At 38.8% G+C, this 23156-nt stretch overlaps 1 protein-coding gene across 2 annotated transcripts in view; it reads right to left on the bottom strand.

Annotated features, from left to right (window-relative positions):
* The window catches only part of CysRS (cysteine--tRNA ligase, cytoplasmic), a 340710-nt gene that overhangs the window by 161331 nt on the left and 156223 nt on the right, over positions 1-23156 (bottom strand). For both annotated transcript variants that reach the window (XM_090386775.1, XM_090386776.1), the window contains one exon: positions 15526-15654. In XM_090386775.1, coding sequence (XP_090242901.1) covers positions 15526-15654 — 129 coding nt within the window. The remainder of the gene's footprint in view (positions 1-15525; positions 15655-23156) is intronic.

The following is a 23156-nucleotide window of genomic DNA, read 5'->3' on the forward strand; positions in this document are numbered from 1 at the left end:
CCCAAAGGGTGTTATGTCCGTTAAAATCCCCGAGAAGTAAGAAAGGGAGAGGCAGCTGCGTTAGAAGATCATCAAGGTCTGCCTGGGTGATGTCAGTCCCAGGTGGCAAATAAATGGAGCACACAGTTATTAAAAATCCCACTGAAAGGCGAACTGCAACAGCCTCTATGCTGGTTGTAATTAGCAAGGGCTGCACTGGGGTCTGGTTACCCACAAGGATAGCCACTCCCCCATGTACAGAGCCATCCGCAATTCTATCCTTTCGAAAAAATGTGATGTTGTGCATGGTGGGATCATCATTTGCCTTTAGATATGTCTCCTGCAAGCAAAAGTAAACTGGCTCGTGCTTTTGCAGGAGGGCCTTGATGTCATGAATATTTCGCCGGAATCCACGACAATTCCATTGTAGGAATTTAGCCACTATTTTGGCTTGGTGGGTCCATCAGGCGGCTTCCGAGGTGCTGAGGGCTTACTTTTATCAGTCTTGGATTTATCTTTTTTGGGGAAGAATGGACGCTGTCCCGTGTCCATTTCCTCCTCCGCAGAGTTCCAAGACTGAATCTTCGGGTACTAGGGGGGACTTCCCCTTTCTTGGGTAATAGGGGGGACTTCCCCCTTTCTTATTCTTTTCTTTCATAACTACCTTTGTTACTTGTGGAGCATTAGGAGGTACCGATATAGGAGTGGCAGCTGATTGGTCCTTTTGTGCAGGTTTTTGAGAACTTAAGAGATACCGTGCGATGGGAGTGAAAGACTCCTTTGGAGGAATGGTCATGTCCGTCTGAGGTCCGACGGAACATCTCCCTGTTATCTTCTGGGCGTAGGTAGGTTTGTTGATATTCAGGGGTTTGACCGATTTCCTTGCCTCCTGGTATGATATATTTAGCTCTGCCTTCAGCCGTTGAATTTCTTTTTCTTCTTTCCACCTCTGGCATGCTCGTGAGTAGGCCGGGTGTTCGCCTTCACAGTTAATACAGGTGGGTTTTGCGGCTGAACATGCTGTTGTTTCGTGGTCCTTTGCACCGCATCGAGCGCATGCAAGGACTCCACGGCAGGCCATTTGAGAATGTCCATACTTCTGGCATTTAAAACACCGTAAAGGGTTTGGAACGTATGGATGCACTGAACAGTTGATGTATCCAGCTTTAATCTCGTCAGGAGGTTTAGGAGAGTTAAAAGTCAGGATAACGCTCCTGGTTTTAACAATTTTTCCATCCCTTCGCGCAGTAATTCTCTTGACGGCAGTAACTCCCTGTGGTTTTAATTCGGAGCAGATTTCCTCCTCGGTTACGTCGAGAAGGTCCCACTCCAAAATGACACCTCTCGATGAATTGAGTGTTCTGTGTGGTGTCACTGTTATAGAGATTCCTCCGATTGATGTTACTCGGAGTAGATGTTCAGACTGCCTGTCATTTTTTGTTTCAATCAAGAGGTCCCCAGAACGGAGCCTCTTAACTGACTTGGGTGAACCTGCTAACCCATCCAATCCTTTTTGTATAAAAAAGGGTGACATTTTTCCAATTGGTTTTTCACTGGTTGAGTGCATAATTAGGAACCTTGGAACAGGCCCTGATGATATTTCTGTTCGCTGCCTCTTTGTAGCAATAATGCTATCTGAATCTATATCAATGTTTTCAGATAGGGACCGGGTTGGGGCCCCTGAAGAATTTAGTTTATCAGGATTCATGGAGTTTTTTTAATTGTTCAGTGCCCGGGCTCCCCACCCACCACGGAGCCCAAAGGGACGCCCACTACCCGGCATGCAATAAATGCGCTCGGGAGTGGGATGCCAGGGCTACCCAGACACTATACCCGCACCGCCGCCAGCCTGAATCCTGTCCCTCGGACCATGAGGGTAGGGGCGTGGCATTGACACGGTTGACCCTTGCAGGCGAGCCTACTAGCCGATTGATCCTAGCCGGGCCTTCCAGGACCACCTGTCTTGTCGAAGCAGGGGCCAAAGTGGTGTATTGAAGCTGGGCCCCTCAACCACCAGGATCCCCCTTTCCGAATTTCCACGGGTCGCAGCGCACGGCAAACACGCCGGATTCCATTGATGTAAGCCTGGAACCTGGGCTGTGGGCGTTGGATCCCAGTGATGCTAGTCTGGAAGTCCAGCAGCGTCACTGGGAGGTCCCCTCACCACGTACAGGTGCCCACGTTGAGGGGGGGTCTCACAGGAAGTAGATATTATTGGTGACATTAATGTCAGGGAAACAGGAAATATACTGTGCAAGAAGGACTGGTGGAATAGTACCAAGGTAGGTCTGCCAGGGACAAAAGTAGAGGACACTATAGAGTAGATATCTTTTAAGGGAACAAAAGATGATGTTGTTTCAGTTGGCACTAATGACATTACAGTAGTAGATCTAAGGAATTGGAGCCTCCGTAGCAGGTGGGAAGGAGCAGCAGTGCGTAGCACACGCTTCTTGATTAGACCGGGGTTCGAGCCCGTCACCACCAAATACGGAGGATGCGGAAAGGTCAGGGAATAACCACCGCATATCCCGGAGCAATATGGCCTTAGTTGCTAATGCTCCTAAAAACCAAATATCAAACAAACAAACAACTAAGGAATTGCTTAAAAAGTGCAGAGCAGTGTTGAGAAAAAGTCATTTTTGGGTTAAATTTGAAAGTGTCTGCAAATCTGCCCAAACAGGAAAGGATGGACATATGATGAGAGCCGTGCCAATCAATTCGGCCCTACAGACATTGCATAAGAATATTTGCTGACTTTATAGAGGCAGTGTTAGGTATTTTGAAAACTACTAGCTTGGGGGGATACAAAAGACTAATAGATTAACAATAGCCACAGACAAAAGAAAAAGTGATTCTTGCACTGCTTCCATTGGAACGTTTTTTCTTATTTGGTTTTTAGGAGCATTAGCAACTAAGGCCATATTGCTCCAGGATACGTGGTGGTCATTTCCTGAACTTTCCGCATCATCCGTGTTTGGTGGTGACGGGCTCGAATCCTGGTCTAATCAAAAAGTGTGTGCTATGCACTGCTGATCCTTCCCACCTGGCTACGGAGGCGCCTCTTTGGAACGTGCAGCAGCTTGGAAAGCAAGGGGTCAACGATTTCAAGACCTGCTGTGAGTCACCATGGAACAAGTAAATACATGGACTGTGTTAGGGTAACTAAGAGTTAACTGAGATCTTAACAGATAAGCAATAAACAAAGCAACTTGGAGCTCTTCAAGACCTCGCTGATCACTTCCACAAGGCAGATTACAATAGGGTAAAACCAACAGCAACAGCCAAATGAACTCCAGCAGGATATAATAAGGATAATTACTAGTTTGTGTGACAAGACAATAAGAAAGAAGAACCCTGCTCCTGCTGCCATTCCTTGGTGGTGCCAGGAACTTCAAATACTCCGCAGGGAGGTGAACTCAAGGTGAAAGGCCTTCCAGCGGACACGACGATCTTGGCCTGCTCCTGAAGTTGAAGCCCTCAGGAAACTGTACAGGGAAGCCAGGAATATGTACACAGCAAAAATCAGGAGGTGTAAGCAGCAATCCTGGGAGGCACTGGTATCTGCCTCAGGGAACACTGACCCATGGGGAATGGTGTATAAAGTCACAACCAACAAACTCCCTAGGAGTGAGATTGTTACTCATACTAGGACCCCACAGGGCACAGTGACTACCTCCTGGGAACAATCTGATGGTAACATCCTGGATGTGATGTTCCAAAAGCCGCCAGCTCCTTCTACTGTGGAACAGCTCAAACTATGCCATGAGAATGACCACTATGATATATATAACCTGGAGTCCCCATTTAGTGTTGATGAGCTGCACGCTGCAAGGGTTCTGATTAGGGATAGAAAATGCCTGGGACGAGACCTTTTTTTTTAGCCTGAAATAATCAAAAAGACTGTCGAGTACACTCCCCTGAGGTCATTTTAAATCTCCTCAACTGCTGTTTGCAAGCTGGAATATTCCTAATCGATTGGAAAATAGCAAACTTGAAACTCGTCCTTAAGAAACCCACAAAACCTACAGAGTTACCAGAATCGTACCGCCCAATAGCACATCTTCCAGTACTTAGTGAACTATTCGAAAGATTATTTCACAATAGAATTTTATAGCACAACGATAGTGCCAACTTGCCTTCACCAAAACAATATGGGTCTAGACATGGTTCCTCCACGGTTGTTGTTGTTATTTGGTTTTTAGGAGCATTAGCAACTAAGGCCATATTGCTCCGGGGGATATGTGGTGGTCATTTCCTGACCTTTCCGCATCCTCCGAATTTGGTGGTCACCAGCTCGAACCCCATCTGATCAAGAAGCGTGTGCTACACACAGCTGCTCCTGCCCACCTTGCTATGGAGGCGCCATCCTCCATGGTTGATGCCTTGTAAAATCTTCTCATAGCGGCTGCTGACACAGACAAGAAGTACTTCTTGATTATTGCTATCAACTTTGCTGGGGCATTCGACTCATTTTGGTGGCTGAGCATCCTTGGCAGGCTTTGCAGAGCTTCAATCTCTAAAAATCTTTGCGACATCAAATCATATCTCTCCAACAGAACTGTCGTAATTAATGCTCCACATCAGAAAGTCTCCAAAAATATCTTCCGCAGCTGCCCGCAAGATATACCTTCATCAATATCATTGATAAATATACAAAACAACAGAAGACCCAACACCGAACCCTGTGGGACTCCACTAATAACATTAGTCCACGAAGAGCAGCACCCATTAATTACCACCCTCTGTCTTCTCCCACTGAACTATTCTTTTATCCATTGTAGCAACTTGCCCTTAATACCATTCTGCTCCAATTTTTACAATAGTCTTCCATGTGCAAAGTATCAAAAGCTTTCCTGAAATCCAAATATATGATATCAAAATTATTTTTTGCATCCAGTTCCTTTGTAACCACATCGTAATATCCTATCAAATTTGTCAGACAAGACTTCCCCTTAACAAACCCATGCTGTGTCTGAATTATTGCTGCAGTCTTGTCTAAATGATCCTGCAATGCATCTTTAACCAGTGACTCCATTATTTTACCCGGAACAGAAGTTAAACTAACTGGTCTGTAATTACTCGTGTCACCATTCGATCCTCCTTTGTGAATTGGGGATACATTTGCACATCTCCAGTCCATGGGGACCTCACCTGAGTCCAAGGATGCTCTCAAAATTATGGCGAAGGGTTTGCTTAGTTGCTTTGCCACCTCCTTTAATATAACTGGATAGATCCTATCCACCCCAGGTGACTTTCTTATGTTTAACTTCAACAATTTCTCCTCCACTTTGCTCTCAGTTATTACAAAATCGTTAAGCACCCTGCTACAATTTGACAACCTTCTGCCATTTTCAAACCTTAATAACTCCTCATGTGTGAATGTAGATGCAAAATACTCATTCAGTTTGTTTGCTATCTGAGCAGGATCATCAACAGTCGAACCATCGATATCAAGTGGACCAATCATATTCATCCTCTTCCTTTTAGAGTTTATATAAGTAAAGAAATCCTTGCTGTTTTTCTTAGCATCTTCTGCCAAAGAGTTCTCGTAATCTGCCTTCGCCTGCCTAACCTCCTTTGTGACAAGATTACAGACTACCTTATATCTGCCATAGACTTCTGGGTCGCATGATAATTTATATGCATCCCATGCATTTTTCTTCTCTGTCACGAGTCTCATTAGTTCATTTGATAACCATTTAGGCCTAAACCTTGAACAATATTTCTTAATAGGTATGAAACTTTTAGTAGCATCCACGATTAATTCCTTGAATACTTCCCACTTAGAATTTACTGTTGGTAACATTGTCAGTTGATCCCACTGTACAGAATTTAAAAACTGTCTGAGACCACTGTACTCACCTTTACGGAAGCAAAAACCCTTTCCTTTACCTCTGTTGGTAATTATATATCTTTAAGTAAATCCCACATCAGTACACTGTGATCACTGCCACCTAGTGGTTCCTTTATCTGCAAATTCTTAATACACGAATGATCACTGCTGATAACCAGATCAAGAGTATTACCCTCTCTGGTTGCCTCTCGAACATGCTGCTGATGCTGCAGAAAACAATCATCCAATAAATCCACAAAAGTCTTACTAGTGTGTGTGAGTGACCAACCCACAAATTCCAGTCAATATCTGGGAAGTTAAAATCCCCCATTATAAGACATTCTGATTTACTAGCCACTCTCATTTCTCTGTACAATTGTTCATCGTACTCATTCGAGTCATTAGGCCTATAACACACTGCTACTCTTATTTTTGCTTTCACAGTGCTTACGCCACACCAAACTGACTCAGCAGTGCACTGTTAATCTATATCAACTGGATGCACTTCTTTTGATTTTATGGTTTTCTTAATTAACAGCATAACACCTCCTCCCTTCTTATCCTGTGTATCCTTTCTGTACACATTGTACTCCCCACATTCCAGTTCTGCATTGCTTATATCTGTGTGACACGTCTCTGCTATCCCAACAATATCCGCCTTTGATGTGTTCACCAACACTTCAAATTCATCAAATTTATTTACTATACTTCTAGCATTGGTATACATGCAAGCATACATGCTCCTACTCTTATTCTTAGTTACCCTAACACATATACCCACCTATGTCAGGATGACTGCCATCCGTCCCTGAAACCCCCCAACACCCCATGCTCCAGGTCGCCACTTATTTTAATAGAAGTTGTGCAAGAATCACCTTCACCTCTGCCTGCGGCTACTTTTAACCATTTAGTCTGTGAATCCCCCCAAGCTAGAAGTTTTCTGACCCACCTAACACTACCTCGATAGCATCAGCAAGTATTCTTGCACCCTTTCTATTTAAGTGTATCCCATCCCTGTAGAAGCAGCCTCTCCTGTTAACAAGCATAGACCATGCTGAAAAAAATTCTATCCCTTGAGCCTTGCACATTCCCTCCAGGGCCGAATTGATTGACAAGGCTCTCATCATGTATTCCCCCTATCGTGTCTAGGCAGAATTGCAGACACTTTCAAATTTAACCCTGACACTACTTGTTAATCTACAGATCTCCTACTCTTAACGTCATTGGTGCCAACGTGTACAACAATATCACCTTTTGTTGCCCTTAAAAGATGATATATGCTTTACAACGTCATCAACTTTTGCCCCTGGCAGATATACCCTAGTCCTGTTCCATCTATCCTTTTTACACAATATATTCTCTGTCTCCCTGACAATAGAGTCACCAACAATAACTAGTTCCTTCGGGACTAGCGCATTCTGCCTTGGAGATTGCCGCTGTATTACCTGATGCCCAGGAGTGAGCTCTGGTGTTGAGTTGGGCAGCTGAGAGCTTGATGGGGCCCTCACATTAATTTCTTCAAGGGCATCTATCCTACACCTCAAGTTCTCATAGATGCCCAGTTGGTAGTTGTTGATGCATCAGCTTCTGTGGCCATAATGCACCTCCCAAGGTTTTTGCAGTACTTTGATCCAAGCCCGAGGCAGGATTCGAACCAGCGACCTTTGGGTTGCCAGGCAGGCACTTTACCCACCTGGCTAGCCCGGTCGGCAGACGCCCAGTAGAACGCTGAGTTGATGCCTAATTTCTAGACACTCTCTGCACCTGGCACACACAAAGACATCCTCCATCATGTTCTGTTCCAGAGAGTTCGGCAAACATTTCACAAGTTGCACATTTTTTTAGGCTGTGATGCGTTGGAGAATTTCCCCCCGAGTCACAGTACTCCTGCCACTTTGTGCCTGTTGCTTTGCTGCTCTAGTCTGGGGCATGATATTTTAAATTAATAAGATCAATAAATGTAATTAATTAATTGTCAATACTACGCTATCTAATAGAATCCTAAATGCAGTGATGTGTATTACGCTATATAATTATATGTTAGAGCTGCCTAGTTACCACAATTAAAAAATTTGAATTCTCTACTACTCTATATAAAAACAATGGCTGCAAGATTCGAACAAAATAACGGTTTTACTTATATTAAGTAGTAATCTACAAAAACTCTTTATCTAAATTAAAAATAACCAGCGTAACAATACCTATAAGACTACATATAAAGTACAATATAAAATAACAATTAGTTAAATAAATAGGCAAACACATCGCTTTTTCGGAGCCTGTAATTCACAGCTGTAATTTTTAAAGAGAGTCAGCACCCTCTATTTGGAGGTGGTACGAAGGGATTGCTATACCAGCTCTATTTGGAGGTGGTACGAAGGGGATTTCTATACCAGCTCTCAAAAGGAGTTTCACATACCATCCTCAACTAAACAACCAACCTGGCTAATGGATGTAAGGAAGAGAAGCAATGCCTACTTAACCACCTGCAAGCAGGTGGTTAAGTAGGCGTTGTAACAGAGTAGGTGGTCTAACTCTACAAAGGGTGAAATCACCCAGAAATTCTTGCCGAATGTAAAAAAGATCTTTCCCAGACCCTCCCCATGGTTTTCACCAGGTTTGTACACAACTTACCTACTTACTGGCCATTAGCATTAGCATTAGTAGAGGCATTTGATGCAAGAAAGCAAGCTTATGCAGCATCAGCCAAAAAAAAAAAAAATAAATAAATAAAAAATACCCACTTCCACTTCACCCCTCTGTTCGTTCGAAATACCTGTCCGGCTGAGCCTTAAATTTATTTAGGCTATGAACTTCCACGAAAAGGGATGGAAGTCTGTTCCACCAACCAACCACCCGCTGGCTAAAGGCAAATTTCCTCACGTCTATCTGTCCTTCCTCAATTTGAACTTATGCCCTCTCAGGTGATTATTCTGAGCAAGAGGAAGAATCCCATCAGCATTGAGCATGCTCAAACCATTCAAGGATTTATACACCTCTATCAGATCACCTCGCTGGTGCCTAGTCTCCAGACACTGTAATTTGCAAAACTTAAGCCTTTCTTCGTAAGAGCACCCCTTTTTCCATTCACTAATCTTGTTGCCCTTCTCTGTACTCGTTCCAGCATCTCTACATCCTTCTTGAAATGAGGCCTCCAGACCTGTATACAGTACTCTAGGTGTGGCCTGACTATTGCCTTATACAAGGGAATAATCACCTCCTTATCCCTGCTAGAAAAATTCCTATATATCATCGACAATACACCATGAGCTACTCTTGCAGCCCATCTGCACTGCTCAGAAAACTTCATATCTGCCTGCACAACCACCCCCAAGTCCCTTTCATTCTCTACCACTGTCAGTGTAGTACCACAGAGTTGATACGTTGCTCTGGGGTTGCTGTTTCCCATATGTAGTACTTTACATTTGTCAATGTTAAACTTCATTTGCCACCTCTCAGCCCATCTGCTCAAACTTTCCGGATCCAGTTGCAGCAGCATAGTGTCAGTAGTGTCCTTGACAACCCTGCCAACCTTCGTATCATCTGCAAACTTGGACATTAAGCTTGATATACCATCGTCAATATCATTTATAAATACAGAAAACAATAATGGACCCAATACTGAACCCTGAGGGACTCCACTAATAACATTAGTCCACGATGAGCAGTGTTCATTGATTACCACTCTCTGTCTTCTCCCCCTCAACCACCCCTTTATCCATAGCAGCAATTTGCCTCCAATGCCACACTGCTCCAATTTGTGCAGCAGTCTTCCATGTGCAACAGTATCAAAAGCCTTTCTAAGATCCAAGTATATAATATCAAAGTTATTCCCTGCATCCAGTTCTTTTGTGACTGTATCATAGTATCCAATCAAATTGGTCAAGCCAGACTTCCCCTTAAAAAAAACCATGCTGTATCAGAGCTATAACTGAAGTCTTGTCTAGATGATCCTGCAGTGCTTCTTTAACCAGTGCCTCCATTAATTTTCCGGGAACAGAAGTTAAACTAACAAGTCTATAATTACTTGTGTCGCCCTTTGATCCTCCTTTGTGAATTGGGGTCACATTTGCACATCTCCAGTCCATGGGTACTTCCCCTGAGTCCAAGGAAGCTCTCATAATTATGGCTAAGGGTTTGCTTACTTCCTTTGCTGCCTCCTTTAATATAACTGGATAGATCCCATCCACCCCATGTGCCTTTCTTGTATTTATCTTCAACAATTTCTCCTCCACTTTACTCTCAGTTATTACAAGATTCTCTAGCTTACTGCCAGAGTTGAATACACCTCTGGCATTCCCCTCGCTGAATAACTCCTCATGTGTGAATGTCGATGCAAAATATTCATTTAGTTTATTAGCTACCCGAGCAGGATCATCAACAGTTGACCCATCGATATCAAGTGGACCAATCTGATTCATCCCCTTCCTTCTAGAGTTTACATAAGTAAAGAACTGTTTACTGTTTTTCTTTGCATCCCTTGCCAAAGATTTCTCGTAATCTGCCTTCGCCTGCCTAATCTCCTTTGTAACTTGGTTACAGATCAACTTGTATCTATCATAGGCTTCTGTGTCACGTGTTAATTTGTATGCATTTTTCTTCTCTGCCATATGTCTCATTAGTTTATCTGACATCCACTTAGGCCTAAACCTTGAACAATATTTCTTAGTCGGTATGTAAAGCCTAGTAGCTTCCAAGATAAGTTCTTTGAATGTTTCCCATTTTGAATTTGCTGTTGGTAACATCATCAGTTGGTCCCACTGTATAGAATTTAAATACTGTCTCAGTCCATCGTAGTTGCCTTTACGAAAGCAATAACCCTTCCCTTTACCCCTAATGGTAGTTACCTCTTTGAGTAAATCCCACTTCAGCACACTGTGATCACTGCCACCTAGTGGTTCATTTACCTGCAGATTCTTAATGCATGAAGAATCACTACTGATAATCAAATCAAGAGTATTACTCCCTCTAGTTGCCTCACGAACATGCTGGTGTAGAAAACAATCATCCAATAAATCCACAAAAGCCTTGCTAGTGTGTGAGTGACCAGCCCTCAAATTCCAGTCAATATCTGGGAAATTAAAATCCCCCATTATAAGACTCTCTGATTTACTGGCCCACTCTATTTCCCTGTACAGTTTCTTATTATACTCATCAGAGTCATTAAGCCTATAGCGCACTCCTACTCTCAATTTTGATCTCCCAATGTTTATGTCACACCAACCTGACTCGACACTGTCAACTGACTCGACAGCAATGTCGACTGGCTTCACTTCCTTGGATTTTATTTATTTCTTAACTAATAGCATAACCCCTCCTCCCTTCCTATCCTATCTATCCTTTCTGTAGACATTGTACTCCCCAAATTCCAGTTCTGCATTCCTTATATCTGTGTGACACCACGTCTCTGAAATCCCTACAATATCTGAATCCATTAAAGCCAAGCTAACATAACTGGGCATCAAGCCTTTCTCCAGCCTTTGACAGGATTTGAACCCAAATCTCTCCAAACAAGTGACAAAACTACTATACTGTCACAGAGAATTGCAGACACCACAGGTGCTTTTGTAAACCAGTCTGTTCTCGCCTTGGATTATTAAACTGGCACTATAATTTCAATTTTGCCATATGAACTGGTACCAATGACTAATTTGATCATAGAATCTTAGTTCATATAGCATTCAGACTTGTATAGTTCACTTTTTTATATCTATATAAATGTCCATGTGTCTACAAACAGATTTGCTCGCTATTTGGGATAACAAATAACAAAAAAAAAAAAAAAAAAAAAAAACAAAGAATAATTCATGGAGAAAAATCCTAGTCCCTTCATCTAACGTCACGTAACTACATCATCATCATCATCATCAGCCATTTTCAATCCACTGCAGGATGAAGGCCTCTCCAGCAACTTTCCAGTTCCTTCTGTTTTGAGCACTGGCCATCCATTTACTACTCAAAAACTCATGAATTTCATCTATCCATCTCCGCCTTTGTCTTCCAGGTTTTCTTCTAGCTCCTCTTGGGTACCATTCTGTTATTTTCTTAGTCCATCTGTCATCATGTCTTCGAGCTATGTGTCCTGCCCAAGACCATTTTAGTTCTTTAGTTTTGATAAGAATGTCCTTTACTTGAGTTTTCTGCCTAATCCATGTGTTTCTCTTCTTATCTAACAGTCTGATTCCCAATATGATTCGTTCCATTCTTCGCTGTGTAGTTCTTAGCTTCTCTTCCATTCTTTTGGTGAGTGCCCAAGTTTCACTTCCATAAGTCATGGTGGGGAGTATACATTGATTCATTATTTTACGTTTCAGACAAACTGGGATATTGCTCTTCAGTATGTGACTATATTTCCTGAATGCTATCAATCCAAAATTTATTCTTCTCTTGACTTCCAGCCATTTATCATTATTACAGCTAATAACTTGTCCCAGATAAGTATATGACTCCACCTTTTCAATTACTGCTCCTTCAATCATTATTTCCCTTTCCGTGGCATCATCATTACTTGTTCATCATTACTTTTGTTTTAGCCATATTCATCTTTAGTCCAAAATCCTTACTAACTGTGCATAACTGATTAAGATTGTCCTCTAATTCTTTGGGATCGTGGCTTATGACCACAATGTCATCTGCAAATCGTAAATGGTTTAGGTACTCTCCGTTCACGTTGACTCCTTTCTGCGACCAGTCTAATCTTCTGAAAGCTTCCTCAAGGGCAGCAGTAAACAGCTTCGGAGATATTGTGTCTCCTTGGTGAACTCCTTTCTCGATTTTAAATTTGCTACTGTCTTTGTCTAGTCTAATAAAGGATGTAGCACTCTCATATATTTTCTTCAAAATCATAATATATGGAGTATCTATGCCTTGTCTTTCCAGTGCCCGAAACATTGCCTTATGCTGTATGGAGTCAAATGCCTTTTCATAATCCACAAATGCCAGGCATAATGGTGTTTTATATTCATTTGCTTTCTCCATTAGCTGTGATATTACGTGAAGGTGATCCATAGTTGAGAATCCTGTCCTAAAGACAGCTTGCTCTTTCGGTTGATTCTCATCAAGTATTCTTTCTAATCTGTTAGTAATGACCCTTGTGAACAACTTGTAGATATGGGATAACAAGCTAATTGGTCTATAATTTCATTATTCCACTGCTTAGGCATCACACCTTTTCTAATGCACTTTGTGAAGAGCCTTGCCAGTTTTTGTGTTATGTCTCTTCCTCCCAATTTTAACAACTCTACAGTAACTTCATCTTCCCCAGGGGCTTTCCGATTCTTCATTTTCTTCAATGCATGTTCTACCTCATCAGGAAGAATATTGGGTATGTCGTATGTGTTGCTACTTTGCAATTCATCTTCCCCACTGCTGGTATCATTCCCTCGCTCCTTGTATAATTCTCTATAGTAGTCTTCTGCTATTTGAATTATGCCTTCTCTGCTGTTTATAAGTACACCATCACTATTCCTCAGTTTCAGTATCATTTGTTTTTCTGTATTACTGCTCATGGCTGCTGATTTAAATCCTTTGTTTTCCCTTAATGCTTGTTCTACTTTTCTTGTGTTAAATCTTCTTATGTCCTCTCTGAGTCTCTTTCTAATGGCTTTGCATAACTCAGTATACTCAATTTTCTCCCTGTCAGTGTTTTTCTTGCTCTTCATTTGTCGTCTTTGGTTCATCATGACAAGTGTTTCTTGACTAATTTTTTCTTCTTTGGATTTCTGTTTCCCTATAGGTTTCTTGGGCTTTATCACTTTCAGAAAGTTGTAATATTCCTCGTCGATATCTTGGTCCTGAGAAGTCTGCAGAAGCTCAAACTTGTTCTTAAGTTCCAGTACATACTGCTTTTTCTCCTCCTCTGTTATTTCAAAGACCTTTGTATTATTTACTCGAGTCAGTTTTTTCCTTTCCTTTCCTACATCTATATCAAGTGTACATCTTACCATTCTGTGATCACTTCCAACATTTACCTTATTCAGGACGGTAACATCATTCACAATATATCTTCTGTTAGTGAGGATGAAGTCGATTTCATTAGTTGTTAATTCATTTGGACTCTTCCATGTCCACTTTCTGTTCACCCTTTTCTTGAAAAAAGTGTTCATTACTGACATTCCTTGAGATTCTGCAAATTCCATAACTACAGGTACAAATGAAAAGGCCTTTAAGAATTCTTCCAGTACTCAAATAGATTTAAACCCAGACCACTCTAAATGAGTGACAAATCGCAAACCCACTATCTCAGAGAGACTACAAAAAAAGGGGCACTGCAGTGAAGTTCTGGGAAAATGCATTCTCTTCACGAGTAAATTAATTTTATGAATGTCATTCATAAAATCCTCCCCTTTTTTATTTATAAGAAAAATATTGATTACAATCATTATTCACTTCAGCAGTATCTTTGGTAAGCAATGAACTTCATCTTTGGCAGGAGTTGAACTGAATTATTATGTAAGCTTGTCTGCAATTTTCAAAGTTTAAAATACAGGGAAATATAAATGTATACGTATCTCAAAATGCTTGACAATAATGCTTTGCTTTGACCATTTTCAGCATTGTTTTACCAGAAACCCTCGTGCAATGAAAAATCGTGCAATAGAAATAACAGGCCTTATGGGAAAAATATGGTTAGATGCCGACCACTCAAGATCGAACATATATTTGTAACCAAAACATTACCAAAAACAATAAATAATCGTAATAAAATACTTACGTATATTTTATGTATTTTAAAATACTTATTTATATTTTATTATGTAATAAAGTTAAGTATTTTACTCATTTTTAGGCAATAAAGCACAATTACAAAATGAGAAGCACACTTGATACACATAAACAAAGCTAGTGTGTGTGTGGGAACTGAATAAACAACACCGTAAAGGCAGAGACACTCTACTAACATCTGACTAGCTCCCATTCTACTAAAGCACATGTCTGGAGGTCACTACCCTAAAACAATAAAATCAATTTCCAGTTGCGTTCCTGCTAGTGGAATCTGTTATAAACTGGTAGTAAACTCAATCTAATTGCATTTGCAATAATACCGATAGCTGGAATTGTGTCGGTTTTTACGTTATTATGGTGAAATGTGTTACCCCTTCACTGATTTAAAAAAATTCTGAAAAATACATTTTCAGAATCTTCTCTTTATTCCTATCATGTTGTGTTCAGTTGGGGTGATTCCGCATTGGACTGCCATTTCTTGTATACACAAAGATGAATCGTGCATAAGCAAATTCAGTTTGTGTTATACACAATATCGTTCCCCTATTTATAAATTGTGTATGATTGAATTCATGTAGTGTAAACACGTGTTATACGAGGACTAACTGTACTTGAAATTTAAAAAAAATTGATTCTTATTTATACAAATTAATTAGCAGCAAAATGACAGGCAAGTTCTGTTTTAGCATTAAACAAAATATAAACAAAAATATAAAAAAACATAAGCAAACTGGCATAGTGGTATAAACATTAAATTTTTATCAGAATTAATCTACTACTACTTGATTTTACATAAATCTTGCACTTTTTTTTCCCATTTCTATAGACAAAGAAATTTTGAATTACCAGATAAATCTGTATAAATATTAACAATATAGAATTTGATAAATTGGTTATATGATTCTTTTAAGACACCAAAAGCAAACACTACACTTCATCTAAAATATTACAGATTTGTAAGTGAACATAAATCATATTATATGACTTACCTCTGATTGAGCTAATTCATTATCATGATGAGGAAACTTTAAGTCATAACCTCCAGTATGAATATCTAGAGATTCACCGAGCATTGCACTAGCCATTACAGAACATTCAATATGCCACCCAGGACGGCCCTATATTAAAATGTCTTTTCTTAGTATTCAGAAATGAAAAGAATGAAGAAAACAAGAGTTGATAATATGACACATTAATTATTATTATTTTTTTTTTTTTTGTGATTATCTGGCACTTTTTGAATCAACTTTCAGCTACTGGCTTAAAGAATTTTAGATTTTGTTTATAGATACTATAGAAAAAAAATAACACCAAAGGGAATCTCTTTTCAGAAACAATATTCTTTCACCTGAGGGATGAAAATGGTTATTAAACCAGTCATCAAATATTACACATGTAATCCGGGCCTTTGAGGTTGACTTCCAGGTTACAGAAAGCATGCTAGGTTTTCTTGAAGGTGCATGGTAGATTGCAAGGGATTTAAGCTTGAAATCACCTCTGGCATTTGCTCCAAGCAATGTGATGTAGTCCATAGTATCTTAGCTGCCTTAAAAACAGGTATCGGCTTTACTTCTTTTGAAATATAGTTCCAACTTGGCATCCTTTTTCCTGAAATAATCCTGTCTCACCTACATTAAATATTTATTAGGGCAAATATTGCCTCTCCGTGATTATTTCAGCAAAAAGTTCAGGAAATTCTTTCACCCCCTGCTGTGCCAGAAACTTTAACATTATGCAGTACTGCATGTTTCTTGTATTGCTAAAACTATCCAGCAATAGCAATAGAACAATGGGGGAGGGCACATTCATTCTTAAATGTTCCCTTCCTAATGTTTCACTTCTCCTTTAAATCATTGTACAAAGACTAGGAAGAGCCCAAATGGATTAACAACTAATGAAATCGACTTTATCCTCACTAACAGAAGATACATGTGAATGATGTTACTGTCCTGAACAAGGTAAATGTTGGAAGTGATCACAGAATGGTAAGATCCACACTTTATATAGACATAAGAGAAGAAAGAAAAAAACTGACTCGAGTAAATAATAGGAAGGTCTTTGAGATAACAGAAGAGGAGAAAAAGCAGTATGTACTGGAACTTAAGAACAAGTTTGAGCTTCTGCAGACTGTTCAGGACCAAGATATCGACAAGGAATACTACAACTTTCTGAAAGTGATAAAGCCCAAAAAACCTATAGGTAAAAAGAAATCCAAAGAAGAAAAAATTATTCAAGAAACACTTGTCATGATAAACCGAAGAGCACAAATGAAGAGCAAGATAAACACCGGCAAGAATAAAATTGAGTATACTGTGTTGTGCAAAGCCATTAGAAAGAGACTCAGAGAGAAGACATAAGAAGATTTAACACAAGAAAAGTAGAACAAGCATTAAGGGAAAACAAAGGACTTAAATCAGTAGCCATGAGCAGGAATACAAATAGACAAATGATACTGAAACTGAAGAATAGCGATGGTGTACTTATGAATAGCAGAGAAGGCATAATTCAAATAGCAGAGGACTACTATAGAGAATTATACAAGGAGCGGGGAATGATGCCAGCAGTGGGGAAGATGGATCACAAATTAATAACACATGACAAAATCCTTCCTCATGAGGTAGAACATGCATTGAAGAAAATGAAGAATCAGAAAGCGCCAGGGGGGAGTTTATGCCCCGGAGCTTTCTGATTCTTCAAGAAAATGAAGAATCAGAAAGCCCGGGGGGGGGGGAGATGAAGTTACTGTACAATTGATACTGAAACTGAAGAATAGCGATGGTGTACTTATGAATAGCAGAGAAGGCATAATTCAAATAGCAGAGGACTACTATACAGAATTATACAAGGAGCAGGTGAATGATGCCAGCAGTGGGGAAGATGGATCTCAAATTAATAACACATATGACAAAATCCTTCCTGATGAAGTAGAACATGCATTGAAGAAAATGAAGAATCAGAAAGCCCCGGGAGAAGATGAAGTTACTGTAGAGTTGTTAAAATTGTGAGGAAGAGACATGGCACAAAAACTGGCAAGACTCTTCACAAAATGCATTAGAAGAGGTGTGATGCCTAAGGGGTGGAATAATGCAATCATAGTTTTGCTGCATAAGAAAGGAGATAAATCAGAAATTGCAAATTATAGACCAATTAGTTTGTTATCCCACAAGTTGTTCACAAGGGTCATTACTAATAGATTAGAAAGAATACTTGAGGAGAGTCAACCGAAAGAGCAAACTGGCTTTAGGATAGGATTCTCAACTATAGATCACCTTCACGTAATATCACAGCTAATGGAGAAAGCAAATGAATATAAAACACCATTATGCTTGGTATTTATGGATTATGAAAAGGCATTTGACTTCATACAACATAAGGCAATGTTTTGGGCACTGGAAAGACAAGGCAGCATTTCTCAAACTGTGTTCCATGAGATGTGAACAAGTGTTCAGCGAAAAATCGTAATTAATAATTAAAAAAATAAAATAAATAAATTTTGCATATTTGTAGCGTATACCACTTTTGTATCATTATAACATTTAACATAATTTTTTTTTGGTTGTTAATATACTGGCAAAGACTAATAATCAAATAGACCGCGGAACACTTTTTGTGGCAGGCTTTTGCATAGAGAAGTATGCGTAGAGGTAATGGCATCTACGAAAAAGTAGCAATGTAGTGATCTAATATGTCATTCTTATGCGATTTAGTCTGGAGTACATGGGTTGAAGGAGAGGAGGAAGCGAACTGTTATCATAACTAAACTCACTTCCTTGTATAAATTTTTTTAATAATTATTAGTATTTTGAAATATTATTATTAAAATAAATGACCATGGATTTGTGGTTGGAAAAAGGAACTTTAAAACGAGAAGCAAGTACTTCTAGTATTGCAACTGTGGTCGATGAAATGAACACAATATTGTCACACTTCAAAGTGAGGATGAACAATTTCAGCCTTTTGTTCCCCCAAAAATCCAAAGTGAAAAACAGGAACCAACTAATAAAAGACCAAAACGAAAGTATCATGACAGTTATTTGAATTTCAGCTTTACATGTGTTGGAAATAAAGATTCTTCTGATGCACAGTGCGTCATATGTAATAAAATATTAGCAAATAGTTCTTTGGCTCCTGCTAAACTTGTGTTTTGTAAGTGTTCAGTGAATATGTTGTGAGATGAAAAGTGTTCCATGATTAAAAAAGTTTGGGAAACACTGGACTAGACAAAGACAGTAGCAAATTTAAAATTGAGAAAAGAAGTCGACAAGGAGAGACAATATATCTGAAGTTGTTTACTACTGCCTTTCAGAAGATTAGACTGGTCACAGAAAGGAGTCAATGTGAATGGAGAGTACCTAAACCATTTACGATTTGCAGATGACATTGTGATCATAAGCCACAATCCCAAAGAATTAGATCAGTTATGCAGAGTTAGTAAGGATTTTGGACTAAAGATGAATATGGCTAAAACAAAAGTAATGATGAACAAGTATGCCACAGAAAAGGATATAACGATTAAAGAAGCAGTAATTGAAAAGTTGGATTCATATACTTATCTGGGACAAGTAATAATGATAAATGGCTGGAAGTCAAGAGAAGAATAAATTTTGGATGAATAGCATTCAGGAAATATAGTCACATACTGCGGAGCAATATCCCAATTTGTCTGAAACATAAAATAATGAACCAATGTATACTCCCCAGCATGACTTATGGAAGTGAAACTTGGGCACTCACCAAAAGAGTGGAAGAGAAGCTGAGAACTACACAGCAAAGAATAATTATATAATTAGACTGTTAGATGAGAAGAGAAACACATGGATTAGGCAGCAAACTCAAGTAAAGGATATTTTTATCAAAACTAAAGAACTAAAATGGTCTTGAGCAGGAACATAGCTCGAAGTGGCGACAGATGGACTAAGAGAAATGGTACCAAAGAGGAGCTAGAAGAAAACCTGGAAGACAATGACAGAGATGGACAGATGAAATTCACGAGTTCGTGGTTAGTAAATGGATGGCCATTGCACAAAACAGAAGGAACTGGAAAGTTGCTGGAGAAGCCTTCATCCTGCAGCTGATTGAAAATGGCCGATGATGATGACAAAGGCTTTGCCTTTTCTTTGATTAGTATTAGGCTTAATGGTGTCCATTCCTGAGTCAGAATCCTGATCCAGTGGGTCAATAATTTTTTCCATTTCCGAAATTGGACCCTGCTCTTTATTGAAATAATTGTTTTGTTCAATGCTACAGAGCCTTTAGTGCTTTCAATGATGCAAGCTTTGTCGTTTTCAATTATATGAACAGTTGGTACAGGATGGTCCATTTTAAATGTAATGGCTGACAATGTTTGTCCATCTTCATGTTTTATAAATCATTTTACTTTTTTCAAGCGTAATCTTTTCAAACGTTTTTCAAGCGTAATCTTTTCAAACGTTTTTTCAAGCGTAATCTTTTCAAACGTTTTTTCAAGTGTAATTGCAGACTTTTTCCTCTTAACTACACTGTCACTACCTTTGCTAACATCATTCTTACACTTTGATGGCATAGTTGAAGGGCAATTTTATCCAAATACAAAAAATCTTTAAGATTATGAAAAAGTGTAACAGAAATCGTTTATACATATACATGAGAGGTGAAGTGAAAACTTGCGAATATAAGTACTGAATGGGAAGTATGTATTCTTCCAGAAAGACTAAAAACCTAGACAAATGATTTATTTACAAATGATTTATGAGTTTACATATCTCAAGGAGTATGTATAGTATAATTTTGAATTGAAGAGAAACATGCTATTATAATAGAGAGAATTTTAAAATTTACGCAAAAATAGTTATAATTACAACTAAATACTCTAATTATGATTATATTATTCACAAAATGTAACTTGGGAAAGATGTTAAATAATGATTATCCATAGATTACGGAATAATCAATCTTAAACCATAACAGTTTCATTCAAAATTAACTGTACGATATAATGAAACAGCTGCATCCATGCGATATAATGAAACAGCTGCAGCCTAATCCATATCAACAAAAGCCTTTCCATTTCCACAATAAAGTCTCTTCCCTTATGTACTGATGTGGAATCATCACTAACTTTAACACTCTTTAGAATATCCTTTTGTTTAAGTATTGTAGAAATATTCGATTGAGGAAAACCATACTCACATTAATGCACTAATTTTTACTCTTCCTTCATGTTTTTTTTATCATCTCTTGCTTCACTTTAATAGAAATTTTATTCTTAACTTGCACTTTAGGAGCCATTGTTATTTAATTTCAATTTATTTAATTCATAAATTCAAAAAGAACCACAATTAAATTATTGTAACTACATATGATTAACAAAAACATACTGCTAACACACTGAACAAGCACATCAAACAGAACATAAAGAAACTCTCCAAAGTACTGTAACACATGGGAATGTTGATTGAACAGTAACAAATATGCTAATTGGTTGAGAATAATCGTATGAGTGATGTTCCACGCGCCATGCATCTGAAAATTTCCACCCTTGTATCGTTTCAGCTATATCGGAAAGCCATCGGTTCTTAAAATAAAAGATCATATGAAGGTATATCAGTTTCTGAGAATATCAATTGTCAATGTCATCGTAAGTCGAGGCCCCACTGTATTGGTTTCTAAAATTTTCTCTTTTAATGTGTATAAGAATAGAAGGGATTTGCAGCTTTTTTCACCACTGCTCATGCTTTAGCCAAGGGAAGTTTCAATTCAACACGTTTCAGAACATCTTTAACAGAGAATGTGCAGCAACAACAAACAGATACCATAATACCCTGAACACGAAGATCATGGAAATTTTCCTTATATACAATTGTATCACTAGAGTCTATAGTCTAAGATTCTTCGATATCTTCAGTATCATTATCTTCTATACTGAGTTTTCCAGATTGTTCCTGAACAAGAAATCTGAATGACCTTATCATATTAGCCCCATTGTCCTAATTTAATTTCGAATTCTTTCAAGACACTTGAAACTAAATAGCATAAATTATCGCTCACAGCCCGATCATTCAATTCTCGCATTGCAAGTGTTTTTAGAACAATCTTGTCACAATCAAAAAATTGTACATTTATTCCCAAAATTGACCTCTCAAATCGAGTTGTAGTATCTTGTTTTAAATAATTTAATCTACCCTTCAAAACAGCTATAAATTCTTTACAGACAGATGAAATTCACGAACTCATGAATTTCATCTGTCCATCTCCGTCATTGTCTTCCAGGTTTTCTTCTTAATTATCTCATCTTGAATATTTTGAAGATTTATCTGAAGTTTACAACCAAGTCCCATAACAATTGGATCCAGTAATTTTCTGAATCCTAAGTCTTCAAACAGAGTAAATGGTCTACCATTTACAGTCACTAATTCCACAGATACATCTTTAACTATTTCTGCAGATATTTCAACTAATACGGTTTTTCTATCACTAGATGTAACAAATTTTGTAATAGTAGATAAGTGTGGAGACTATTTTTGCTTTCTTTTTTTAAAGCAACTAGTTTATATCTATCATAGGCTTCTCTGTCACATGATAATTTATATGCATCCCATGAACTTTTTCACCACTTATTCTTATTCATGGCTTCTCTGCCATGAATAAGAAAGAATATTTCTTATTTCGTATGAAAAGCCTAGCAGCTTCCATAATTAATTCCTCGAACACTTCCAGTTTAACATTAGCATTAGTAAAGGCACATAATGCAAGAAAGCAAGCTTATATAGCTTTAAATATTTACAAAGTTAATAAGCTTTAAATATTTAGCAACATTCAAAGCTAATTAACAATGATGTTTTTAATGGTGATTCCTTGTTCCACACAAGCTGTATTGTTTGTTTGTTTGTTATTTGGTTTTTAGGAGCATTAGCAACTAAGGCCCATACTGCTCTGGGGATATGCGGTGGTCATTCCCTGACCTTTCCGCATCCTCCGTATTTGGTGGTCACAGGCTCGAACCCCCAGTCAAATCAAGAAGCGTGTGCTACGTGCTGCTGCTCCTGACCACCTGGCTAGGAGGTGCCCCACAAGTTGTAAAGCTCCATTATATTAGGAGGAAAAATTATTTTTGCCTCCTAATACAATGTCAGAGTTATGTATACAAGAGCATTGTCTAAAACGAGTAGCACTTTGTTGTCCACATTGTTTTCTTTGTTGTAATTTTCCACAAATGGAACTAAATAGTTATTAACCCATTCTGTAAAGGTAACTCTTATCATTCGTACATTTTTATTACTTCATAAAACTACAGGCAGAGTATTCTTGGCATCATTTTATACCAACAATGTTTTTAACTGTTCATTACCATTAGCAATGGCACCTCCGTAGCCAGGTGGGCAGGAGCAGCAGTGCGTAGCACACGCTTCTTGATTAGACTGAGGTTCAAGCCCGTGACTACCAAATACGGAAAATGCGGAAAGGTCAGGGAATGACCACCGCATATGCCCGGAGCAATATGGCATTATGCTCCTAAAAAAACCATATAACATATAACCATTAGCAACACAGCCAAAGCTTTCTCTTGCAATATGTCCATGATGGCATGAGTTAAATCTTTCCTTGAACCCATCCACAACTAGCATTGAACATTACTAATGCT

Source organism: Mastigoproctus giganteus, chromosome 12 (genome assembly GCF_048544385.1).
Source record: "Mastigoproctus giganteus isolate SK-2022 chromosome 12, ASM4854438v1, whole genome shotgun sequence".
Taxonomy (NCBI): Eukaryota; Metazoa; Arthropoda; class Arachnida; order Uropygi; family Thelyphonidae; genus Mastigoproctus; species Mastigoproctus giganteus.